The sequence below is a fragment of the Abrus precatorius genome, unplaced genomic scaffold (genome assembly GCF_003935025.1).
Source record: "Abrus precatorius isolate BTA unplaced genomic scaffold, Abrus_2018 Scaffold5, whole genome shotgun sequence".
NCBI lineage: Eukaryota > Viridiplantae > Streptophyta > Magnoliopsida > Fabales > Fabaceae > Abrus > Abrus precatorius.
In genome coordinates, this window is record NW_020874395.1 from 22,601,108 (window position 1) to 22,613,822 (window position 12,715).

At 31.9% G+C, this 12,715-nt stretch overlaps 1 protein-coding gene across 3 annotated transcripts; it reads right to left on the bottom strand.

Moving 5' to 3' along the window:
* Positions 1 to 3,985: 3,985 nt before the first annotated feature.
* LOC113867991 (somatic embryogenesis receptor kinase 2-like) lies at positions 3,986 to 11,426 on the bottom strand. 3 transcript variants are annotated; one of them, XM_027503528.1, is made up of 11 exons: positions 11,220 to 11,304; positions 10,523 to 10,655; positions 10,341 to 10,412; positions 8,893 to 9,036; positions 8,071 to 8,142; positions 7,904 to 7,975; positions 7,700 to 7,812; positions 6,978 to 7,109; positions 6,557 to 6,898; positions 4,936 to 5,330; positions 3,986 to 4,368 (listed from the first exon to the last, which is right to left on the bottom strand). In XM_027503528.1, the coding sequence occupies exons 1-11, from the start codon at positions 11,302 to 11,304 to the stop codon at positions 4,054 to 4,056; spliced, it is 1,875 nt and encodes a 624-aa protein (XP_027359329.1). In that variant the 3' UTR covers positions 3,986 to 4,053. The 3 variants fall into 3 exon arrangements, with proteins under 3 accessions (XP_027359329.1, XP_027359331.1, XP_027359330.1); XM_027503530.1 differs by having other exon boundaries at positions 4,054 to 4,368; positions 6,978 to 7,106; positions 11,220 to 11,426; XM_027503529.1 differs by having other exon boundaries at positions 4,054 to 4,368; positions 6,978 to 7,116; positions 7,689 to 7,812.
* Between the last annotated feature and the right edge of the window lie 1,289 nt (positions 11,427 to 12,715).

Sequence of the window (12,715 nt, forward strand, 5' to 3'; positions counted from 1 at the left end):
TCAACAAGCTCCTATACATCATTTACCAACATGGACTACACTTCTTCATTCATCGCATGCTTCCAGATTTCAAATTACAAACAAGATTTAGCTTCTTGATATTTCTTCGGATCAACATCTCTAATGTCGTATGCATCCTCACTAAGATATAAGATAGACTACAAAATTATCACCAATAGCATATCGTCTCTCTCTAGTTGATCTTCTAAAAGGGATCTATGCAATTGGCTAAATAGGCTATGGAATATGTCATTCTTAATTTATTATTCATTTGTCTATATTTCATAATAAATAAAAAGAAAGAGTTAAATAAATTTCTTTATACTCATAATATGAAAATTTTAATGAAAATTTAAAATTTTCACTTTTATTATTCAATTTGTGAAAATACACAGTTATTCAAGAAATAAAAGATAAATATTTTCCATCACATTAGAACTTGCTAAATAAAATTAAGTTTAGTAGTTACAAATCATAATCCAAAATTACATTAAGACTTCATTTACATAATTATAATATCAAAATATACTAAGTCCTAATGAGCATATCACTCCTACACGAAAAATCCTAAGAATATGATCCTAGTCAGGATCAATCCTCATCAAACCAGCCTTTTATCTCTTCTAGCTCTTCTTGTGCCAGGTCCTCCTAATCTCTAGTGTCTGTAATGACCTTTGTGTCGGTTATTTGCTCTCAAGTAAATCTACTGGTCTTCCCATATGATCATGGTCATAGAATGTATAAACATAATTTACCGTTACAGTGCCTAAACTATCCTTCTATACACATATAAGCTGAGGGTCTCTGAGGGTTGGTCATCCTTATTTCTTGAAAATATTTGTAAGGATGAGTCTTCTTCTCACCACTTAATTAAGAGTAAAAGTTCAATTCAATAAATTCACAATACACATATTTTAAATAACACACAAACATACTCAACAACAATCATATCAGCACTATCATTCATATGCATACAAAAATTTTTCATATACTGTGATCATAGTCTATTAATACTTTGAATATTCATTGAGCTCTTATCTTAACCAATCTTTGTCCTTGAAATCTGTTGAGGTCTTTAACATGTATAGATAGTCGCCGATTAGCTATAGCAACATAAATATGTGTGCCAACGCAAACCCTTAGCAAAAGTATGGTCAAAAAATGAGTCTTTGGCCTGTGATATATTCGCTTTCATTAAGTATGCTCAACTAACAAAAAGTATTCACCATCTTATATTTCTCCCAGATTTTTTAAATTGTCGTCATCTTTCATACTCTCAGCGTATCTTTGTAACTATCAACACATATTTCCATCACCTTTCATTATTGTACAACTTTCACCCTTTTCCTTTCTCATCATAATATAATTTACTATTTTTCCTCATAAAATCGTCAAATCATGTCAAAGGTCGGACACCTCTAAACTCAGTCCAATTGTATATCTTAAATACATAATCTTTCTTATCATTCAAAGAACAATCAAGTATACAACAATCCATTCATTATTTTAAGCAAATATCTAAATCTCGATTTATTTATTTTTTTGGAAAACTCGATTCAAATAATCTGAGTCAAATTTTGAGTCTCAAATACTCAAACCAATCATTTTCAACTCATATTTCTAACATGGAAAGCATATAATCGCACACATGAACAAAAATGTTCTCAACATTTCAATGATGGGATAGAACTCTTGATAAGTCTATATTTTGACATGCTTTTATAACCTATAGATTTATGTGTGACTATTATTTTAATTAAGTTTTATATTAATTTATATATTAATTGTGCAGTTTAGCATAAAAAAATCACAGTTGGATTTTAGATTCATTTTGGGACAAAATTGGTTGAAAATTAGAGATTTGCAGTAACAAATACACCTAGACCCTAGCAGCCAGTATATGGGGTGCTTCGATGCACATGCACGACTGTGCTTATTGCCTTACACACAGTGGTCACCTGTGATAAACTCAACTCTAAAGAAATCTTAGGATTGTCAAACTCTATTAATAGAGACCTCAGAGGTATATCATCTTGTTTTTGATCTTTCACATTCTATTTTTTATCTTGTTTTCCATCTCATCCCTTTCATGCCTTTACACGTCTTTCACATCCCAAATCTTGACATTAGCCCGTCATTGACGACTATTGGAGCTTTGGGAGTACATTAGATTAAGAGCTCTCCTCATCACTTCTCCATTAGAGACTTCTCTAGTTTATATTTATTTTTCAAGTTTTATGGATTTGTTTAATATTGTTTTGTTTTTGTTTTATATTATGTATGACTAAATCTATAGCTAAGGTTATGGTGAATTATTTACATGACTTTATGCAATATTTTTTATTAATAATAATTTCATGTTTCCTTTCATAATTGGTATTTATCTTATTGTGCTATATATGTTTGAAATTGATAACTCTTAAAATATCATAATTAATTATATCATAAGCGACTATACCACATATAGTTAATGAATCTATATGATAAAACGAGACAAAAAATTAGGTAGACCAAATTTAATTTTTCTCTTTTAATCATTATTAAATTAACAACTCATAAATTATTTATATATTTTTTTTTTACCTTATATAATCATTGGAGGTAATATCTTAAAAAAAAGATTCTTAAAATTACATAATTATTGAGTGTTAATAGATTAAGGAAAAGTTATGTTTTTTTTTTCTTTTAACTTGAATTTTTAATTAGCACATGACATGACACTAGAAAATTTAAATTGTGATTCGCCATATCTTCAACTTATTATTAGTTGACTCATAAAATTACGATACATATTTTATTGATCATACATATTATATATATATATATATATATTTATATTAAACAAGACTAAAAAAGCCTAAAAAAAAACTACCAAATCAACTAAAAAAGCATTTCATTATAAATAAGTTAAGCACTTCTATATATGTAATCTTATATTTTATATGTTAAAATATGCATGATATCATTAAATTAAAATTAACTGATAAAAAGATTAAATAATTTTAAAATAATATAAACTTTTTAATCTATAATATAAAAATTTGAATCGAAGAAACTTCTCATCACATTAATGAACCTATATCAGTTTCTCAAAGTAAATGAAGTCAAACTTTTATTATATCACACATTTTATTTGTTCTAATATGAAATTTTTAAATTTAATTATAAATTCCGAACCATATAACTAATTTGAGTGTTTTAAAGTTTTTTCCAATATATTTTAATAAAAATAAACAGTTTAAGCCAGTGAAGCGTTACCAATTCATACTACTTTCATGACCTATCTTTTTCGATTGAGGGTGAATTAAACTGGTTACGGGACTACTCCCTTAGACTATCTAGTCCAATTTCTAAAACTGCCTGAATACATCTAATATAATAATCAATCAAAAACAATTTTGAAACCTACAAGTTCAATCAAATAAAAACATTACATAGCGCCAACAGAATTAATCAAGACAATAATCTAGAGTACTACATAAGAATCTATTAAATAAATATACTTAATCTTATTTTACTAAATAAATGAGCAAATGAACCAAGATGATTCAATTAAAATAAATTATCGATAATGGCGAAATGACGAACGAAAAGTACATGGACACAATGTATAAAAAGCATACAAGATTCTGCATAAAGAAAAAAGAAGATTGAGATTGGACAACAGAAAACAAAATATAAAAAGTAGAAGAGGAAGTAAAATAAAGAAAAAAGATGAGAAAATCAAGTAAATATACTCATAAAATGAATCCACGGTGAGCGCCATAATGAAGAAATTTGTGTTACAAGAAGAAATAAAGCAAATAAAAAAAAAACCACATGTCAAAATAAAAAATTAAGCACAATGACATGAGAGAAAGTTATTCAAAGAAACAAAAAATGTTTCTTTTCGTTTACAATGGAACAACAACTATCCTATGAAGCAAAGAAACACCAGAAAGATCACCTTCATAATAAACCCATGTAAATAGTTCTATTTTCCCCATTTTTATACTTGGAAAAATGTCATAAATAATTCTATTTTCCCCTTTTTTACTTACTATGGTGCCAAAGTTACCTCGGACCAGATAACTCAACTGCATGTATATTTTCAGTTGAGTCAACAATCCAATCAGAATGGGGATGAGGGAGCAGCTCCACTTCCTGGCGGAGAACTTCCACCTTTTGCCACTCATCCCATCTTTCTGCCAAGCCATCACCTTCAAGCATTTGCACCACTTCTGACATCTTAGGCCGGTCCATAGGGGAACCTTGTGTGCAAAGCAATGCAACCTGTATTAACTGTTCTACCTCGGCTTCTATGTAATTGTTATGGAGATCAGGATCAACCAGCATTTCTAGCTTCTTTTCTTTCAGAAGTCCTTTAACCTAAGAACATATTCAGCTGTGTCAGATTTGAATATGACATTACTACTTCAGAAAAGAGATGTACCCAGAGACACAAGCAATCAGTAAAGAACAATGAAATCCATGTCAGCCAGTAACAGACTAAAAACAAACACTAGTGATTGTTTAATGAAAGATCATGAATGCACACTTCAAATGAGAAGCTGTCAATGTTCAGCATCATGGTGATTCTTCTTTCTAATTAGAACATAATTTTCCTACCCTGCATTCAAAAAGAGTCAGATGCAACTTGCTTTCTCCTATCCAGTAGGTTACATTTGATGTCATCCAAGTCCCTTTTAATAAAAATGCAAAAGTATTTCTAACCACAGTAAGAAAATTAAATTTAGCATACAGTGGTGGCAGAGGAAAAGGAAAAACTGAAATATGTTCCACATTCCTTTTACATTTACTGGCATAATTACTCTTCCTAAGCTATCATTGTGGTTGTGATATTGAAAAAAGGAAAAAATAACCAAGGGGAAATTCAACAGTAAAGGTAAATATAATTAACAAAAACACAAGGATATGCTTTTACAGTCAACATACCCAATCAAGCAACATAACATCATCATCATTCGCAAGCCGAGCCAAGTCAAAAGCCCTTTGTCCAGTGATCAGCTCCAGAAGCATTATACCATACCCAAAGACATCAGTTTTCTCTGAAGATTTACCAGTAGATAGGTACTCTGGTGCTATGTGCCCAATTGTGCCCCGTACAGCAGTTGTAACATGGGTGTCCTTGTAGTCAATTAGTTTAGCCAACCCAAAGTCCCCAACAACAGCCTCAAACACCTCATCCAACAGTATGTTTGCAGCTTTTACATCACGATGAATGATCTTTGGGTCACAATGATCATGCAAATATGAAAGACCCCTTGCTGATCCCAAAGCTATTTGTTTCCTTGTTGGCCAATTGAGGGGTTGCTGATGTGCTGGACGCTCTAGAGTAGAACAAATACAAGATCATAACACAATGCTAAATAGTGTAAGATCAAGAACACACAGGTTTGACATAGGAAAGAAATATATAGCAAAATCAGTAGCAAAAATTCAGTTTACTTGTGGTTTGGCCCTAAAGTTCATTTCATTTACAGTAGCATAGAATATGACACCACAGTACAAACACATAGGGGCTGCCACAGTAACTTTAATGTCAATACTCAATTTGCATAAATCAGCTAAGTTTCTTTTATTTTTACGCTCTTCTCTCTTTAGTCTGAGCATAGGATTTTATTTCGTCTATTCTTTTCACAAGTAATTGTTAAATCAAGTCATGAATCTTTTTCCAAGTAAAAAGATTACAAAATCTACCAGTGAAGTTAATATTAGGTTATTATCTAACTCTTGATACAAAAAAAGGGGGCTAAATTTCCACGCTTTGATGATAGAGTGGTTTTTGTTACAAATCCAAGAATAGAAATGCGAAAGAAAAACAAAATATTTTATTTAATTGAACGGAAATTAACAGAAAACAAAAGACATTCATGCGTTCCCCCTTCACAAAGGATTTCTCCTTTAATAAAAGAGCAAAAGCTCAATTTACAAATGATAACAAATATGAATGCCTTTTCCTTACAACTTCATCCTAATTATTTACCTCACAAACCCCCTCTAACTAACTTAATCCCATCCACTAACTAACTATAATAAGTATCTTAACTAACTTTCCCTTCCCTCTCCTAACTCCCTAACAGTTTTTGACTAATTCTACCACATTCTGAACATTGTTAAACATCATTTAAAAGATAAAACTCTTACGACTTTGAAAAAGAAGGCCATTTTAGACCACAGGTGGAGACAAGAAAACTTCGGCTAAACCACATGTTACTAATTATAGAACACCCACTTTGGAGCAAGAAGTCCATTTTAAACAGGTATCACAAGCAAATATAAACCACAATATATAAATTTCATTATTATTCTACCATCATGCCAGAGCTGGAGCTCTTTACAACTATCTACTCTAATACCTAGTGGAAAGCAGAGGTAGGAGTTGAAAGTGAGAGGAATAGTAACTGGCAATAAGAGGGAATGAGAGTGCACAACAGTTGAAAAACTGAAAAGCCACATCAAGATGAAAGGTAACTCATAACCATCCCTTAAAAACCTAAACTTGGTCACTTCATTGCAAAAAACCAGAGTAAGAGCATTTTACATATGGGCCTACCTCTTAAGCATGAGGCAACACTTCCATTAGCCATGTAAGGATAAACAAGTAGCCTTTCAGTTGGCGTCATACAGAACCCACGTAAACGGAGGAGATTCCGATGCACCGCCATGCTGATCATCTCTATTTCAGTCTGAAACTGAAGCTCTCCACCAGGTGTACGCTCTTCTTTCAATCTTTTCACAGCAACCAATGAACCATCTGCCAAGCGTCCTTTGTACACCTTACCAAATCCTCCCCTTCCAAGAATGTTCTTATTGCTGAAAGTATCAGTTGCAACTTGCAGTTCTCGCAATGAGAACCTCTTAAGCTGCCCAAGATGTACTTCAGGATCCTCTTCAGCTGCAATTAGATATAAGTCATTTTGCATCCAATTAATATGGTCAATCAATGTAGTACTCAATCGAACAGGATAGCTCACCAGGCACATCAAAGAAAATTTCTATTTGTTTCCTTCGACGCCACCATGCAAACAAAATTGCAGGAGCAGCAAATAATACAGCTGCTCCTGCAGCTACTCCTCCGGCTATTGCACCAGTGGCACTATTACCTCCTACAATTAGATATATAGGAGTTGAGCATCATTGCTTCCTTTATTGAGGTTTCCAAACATATATAACAATATAACTGTAAACACCTAGCAAAAACATAGATTACATATTAACATATATAACTGACCAACGATTTTTCATTCCAAGTGGGACTTTGGCACAGAAATTGGGATTTAGTGTTAATCAATAAAAATTTATTCTTTCCTTTTGACGAAAAAGAATTTTATGTTAAAAAATGAACAAGATGCTGTGATGTAGAATGTGCAACATGTCTATGTAAATTGATAAGAATTCTATCAGAAGACAGTATTGAGTCCTGATATGGTGATGAAAAAAAAATTATTAAGACCTATAATTAAACTAATCAATAAATAATAGAAAATTAAAGTATGATGAAATATGACCAGTCATTATATAACGCACATCTGACATAAAAAATTGAAATAGCCACAACCATAGGTATAACATGAGCTTTGAGTTAAACTGGTTAAGAAAATAACTTGAATAACTAAGAGCAATAAAAATAGAAGATATGACATTTTTAAAGATAACAGTGCAATCTAAACTTAAAGCTTCAAACAGCAATGAATACCTGGAGCTGAGATTAGGGGTGGTGGGACGAAAGGAGGAGGAGGAGAAAATGGAGGGGACCCAGGGCAAGGGTGCCCCGTGACTGGACCACATAGATCCAAGTTGTTGTTAAAACTGCAAGACACACACAGTCACACAGTCCGTTCAGAAATTGTTTCCAGGTCAGAACCACTAATGCAAGGATAGTTAAGGCTGAGCAAAAAACCTGATAGGTGTGAATAATGAGAAGGATCCATTATCAGGGACCACGCCTGAGAGATGGTTATTAGATAAATCCCTACATTTAATGTAAATATTGAGAAAAAAAATTAAATTTGCATAAAAATATCATGAAAAGAAATAAACCACATATTGAGGTAAAATAGCACTCACAGCACTTGGAGAGCTGAAATATTAGTCAGTGACATAGGGATAGGCCCAGTCAGGCTGTTGTTGTTAAGCCGGCTATCCTTAGACAACCATACCAGGAAAACAGTGTTAGGTATATATTATTCTATAGTGATAAAAAAGACATTAACACACAGATTAACAGGCAACAGCACCTTAACCAGCTTTTACAGTTCTACCCTATGACTACGACAGAAAAACTAGCAATTTATATCAAGATAAAAATAGTGTTTTTTCTACATTTTTGAACTACTCTTATAATAGTTTTAAATTTTTTTTCACAGAAACATGTATGACACATTAAAAATTGTATGCATAAATAGAGTCAAATGCACATGCTTCAGTTAATGGAAAAAATGAAAATCAAATGTTTCTGGGTGGGGGACGGGGAAGGAGAAATTTTGAGTAGATACGAATACAACAAAAGTTCCCTTTATAAGTAATCAACATAACCTAGTCTTTCAACATGCATTTAGAACCAACAATGACACCCTTGTTTTTATTAGTGGTTAGTTTTCTATCAGGAATGATGCATATATAGTAGTACAATTTTCTTTTTATTAATACAGAGTTAGCAGCAAACCCAAAACCATGGTTCTATATTTACACCAGGAAGAAGGAACTTTAACATGTTCATCTATTCATATACATCAATGGAAATTCTACATAATGCAAACCAAGTATAGTGTCGATAAATAACAGAATTTTGACCATAAATATTTTCTTAAGAGAATGTCCACACACACACACACACACACACACGTATACATATATAGAATAAGTCATCCCAACAATAAGTATACTCACAGGAAACGCAATTTTGACAACTTGCCCAATGAATTCGGGATAGTTCCAGTGAAACAGTTAAGGTACAGATCCAAGCTCACCAAGTTAGTAAGATTCCCCAGGTCACTTGGAATTGGACCGCTAATATTATTGCTGTAAAGTTCCCTATTACAAAAGAAATTAAAAAAAATACATGAAATAATATGAAGATATCAGAAAATCAGCTATCAAAATTAATATTCTGTAAAATCAGCATCTAGCTAAATCTTTTAAAGAATTTAATGAAAATTTTATCAAATACCGCAAGGCTGTCCCCAGATTTGTTTCAAGAACATTCCTCCAGAATTAAGAGTAATACAGCTGTAAAAGTTATACATATACATATATAATACAAAATTGGGGTCACTATTTTCTTCAGGAAATAAACAAATGCATTCAGAAGTATGGGAAATTTCTTGTAGAGTAACTCCCTAAAAGGCTTCTTTTAAAATATACAAGAACATTTAGAGTATGATCCACACAATCCCAAAACATAGGATGCCTCAAATTACCTCTTTTAGAAACTCTGATCAAGTCAAATGCAACTGCTGAATCTCACAAACTTAAAAAGATAGCATAACCAAAGAGAACAGAACCTATGCACAATTATAATTCTAGTTAAACCACCCTCAGACAAATCCATTTTAAATTTAGATATCTTATCAATAATCCACAGCAAACAGTGTAGAGACAATGAATACAACATTCCCAAGAGTCAAGATCAACCCTAAACTCCTGTTTCCCTCCTAACTTATAAATAGGATGAAATACACTTTTGTACTCGAAGTCAACACCAGAAAACCATTAAAAACTAAAGGGAAAAAAAGTTCCCCTTGAAATAATCTCATATAAAAAGCTAGTTTGTCTCTGTCCCCATGCTATGATCTCAATGGCCAGTTACAAAGGCTAGTCATATTAGCTTTAATGTTAGTAACATGAAGGGCTTCATCAAGCTTTGCATAACTTAGATATACTACAGAAAATGTGATAATATTTTTTATTAAACTAAAAAACAATAATAACATGCATGAATCAAGTTTTGTATCACATAAAAGTCTGACCTGCTAAACTATGTATTGTTAAGACTGACTGATTCTGTTATAGAAACGTCAAAAAGTGAGAATGAATCATGTTGATAGCAGTAGAAATTTGTGGACTAATTTAGTCACTAAGACTCCACTAGTAGAAAAAATAATGTTCCAAAATTGTAGAACCTCCTATGCAACTCCAATGAAATTACCATGATCTAAACTGTAGTGTTTGTTCTAATTATTGGAAGATCATTCCTATGATACTATATTAAGAGAAGATTAAACAGACAAATAAAAATATTAACTAAAAGAACCAAGCACAGTCATCACATGATTAATCAAATCCATAAAAACTATAAAACTAACATAAAAATATTAAAGGATGAAAGTATAACATACAAATACTGTAAGTTTTTGAGCTGGCCAAGCTGTGGAACAAGTTGCCCAGACAAAGCAGCATTTCCCAGATCACTGATGTTAGACCAAAGGAAGAAAAGAAACTATTAAATCATTTATGAAATTAAGCTGTTCTAATGCACATGAACTTAAATATGACAGATATCAAGGGACAAGCAACTAACACTCTTATGACACTATTGTCATTGTTACATGTTACATGAAACCACGTGCATGGATTGACAAGTGTCGGGTCCCAACTTTGCAAAACATTGTTAGGATCCTCTAAATTTGTCCTCAGGCTATGTAATGCATCACCTGTTTCAAAATACAAGAATAACAGATCAGGTGCGATAAAGATCACAACACACTAGAGCATCAAGTAGACACTGATGACATCTCCAGAAGAAAAGTAGCAAAAGAAATCAACTGCACGCTGCAGCTAAGAAAGCACCATATTGATTGGATTTGAGCAATATATTTCAAGCCTCCGCTACCCCCAACACACACACCTACTAGACAAATGCCCAGTGAACTTTGTCTCTATTCCATATAACCATCCATTACTTTGTTTATATTACTCAGACCAAAAAGGCATAACCCATTTTCACTGCACCTCATAGTGTATAGTACAGTAAGGGAAGGCATTGTCGTCAAATGCTCTCCAATAGAAAACCCATTAGACTATTGGGACAAAACCACCTTTTTGAGTCAAGAGATACAGATGATCCCATCAAAACCACTCTAACACTTTACATTCCACAGCCACTTAATAAAACAGAACACAAATGACATAAACAATGAAACACATAAATTAACACAAACTAAGAAGCAAATAGTCCTTCATAAATGAGCAACACAGCTAAGAGTTCTAACACAAACCTTCCATGTTAGCAGAAATCAACAACCATGGGTGAGCTGAGAAGACCCACCAGATGAAAACTGAACCCCAAAACTTTGTCTCCATCAAAAACTAAGTAACTAGAAACCTCGGATCCAAATAATACTTCACCCTCCCAATACAACATCACAAAACACACCCTTTTTCTCCTCTAAAACCCAAAATGCCACAAAACCCTAATCCCCAAATCTCTCACATTATCACCCAGAAAAGGATCTAACAAAAATACACCAATGTCAGATGAACACTCATAAAAATCAAAAAACTAAAAAACAATATCAATTTCTCACATTTACTTTTAAGTTATACAAAAAAAAAAAAAAAAAAAGGAAAACTTTTTCACTTTTTCCTCCGGAAAGAACACTTTTTTTTCGGCCTGTAATTATTTATATTTCAAGATTGCAGTAATCTCTTTTGAGAGAGGCGTGCTGAGAGAGAGAGTACAGTGAGGGTGAGTGAGTGAAGGGAGTGAGGTTGCCCAAGCGGTGCTGCCCGCTGCCCGAATTCAGTCATAACGCCTTCGCGCTATATCTCGGAAAGCGACGTCAGGCAAAACCCCCCCGTTTTCGGGTCAAAGGGCGTGGGAGTTTGGTGGGTCCCACATCTCTCGCTTTTACTTGTTTTTTATTTTTTTATTTGACTTCTCCGAAAGATGAAAAAAGTGTAAGATAAAAAGAAGGCATTTACCTATTATTGATTTAAAATTAATTATATTTTTAAAATACTTTAATTTAAATGAATGATAAATAAAGTTTTATTTCTTTATTTTACATTTTTCCACTTTTAAAAAATAATTTAATTTTATATACTTTTAATGTGTTACTATTATAAGTAGTAGTATTATTATTCTACGCAATAATTACGGTTGATTTTCTTTAATGACAGTGATGATCATAGTTTTACTTTATGCTTTTTATTTGAAATTTTATACTAATATTTTTATGAGATATATTATTCTTTTATTGTAAAACTTTTTTATAAAACACATAATTAATTTTCATTTTAATAAGAACTATCCATAAAACTCATTTGTGTAAATTTGAAAAAAAAATTATATGAGTATATTTTGTTTCTTTTAGAAATAATTATTTTTAAATTAAGAAAAAATTAAAACGGCTTTCTCTAATTTTATAATTTTATGAGAAAAAAAGTTTAAATAGATTGTTTGTAAAGTATTTTTAAAACAATTAAATGAAAGAGGGATCCGTAATTTAGAAAAATGTCAACGTAATTATTTATAATTATAGAATTAATCAAGATAATTATTGTTATAATTTTTAATCTAAATTAATAATATAGGTTTTGTATAAAGTTAAAGAAGTTAGGAAGCATCTCATAGCTTTTCAGTAGCACTTGTTTAAACTATCTCCTGTTATTTAAGACTTGGTCTAAAAACTAAAATTGGTCTTTTGTTCAAAACAATCCTACATCTATTTCTGTTTTGACATTGAGATCTAATTTATCCTATAGACTTTTG

Bases quoted from the DNA above. Each gene is read 5' to 3' on its own strand.
- LOC113867991 (XM_027503529.1), bottom strand. From the start codon at position 11,304: ATGGAGACAAAGTTTTGGGGTTCAGTTTTCATCTGGTGGGTCTTCTCA. The intron at 5,331-6,556 runs GTAGGCCCATAT...GTTCTACTCTAG, and splicing joins TGTTGCCTCATGCTTAAGAG to AGCGTCCAGCACATCAGCAA. The intron at 4,369-4,935 runs GTATGTTGACTG...ATATGTTCTTAG, and splicing joins ATGTTATGTTGCTTGATTGG to GTTAAAGGACTTCTGAAAGA.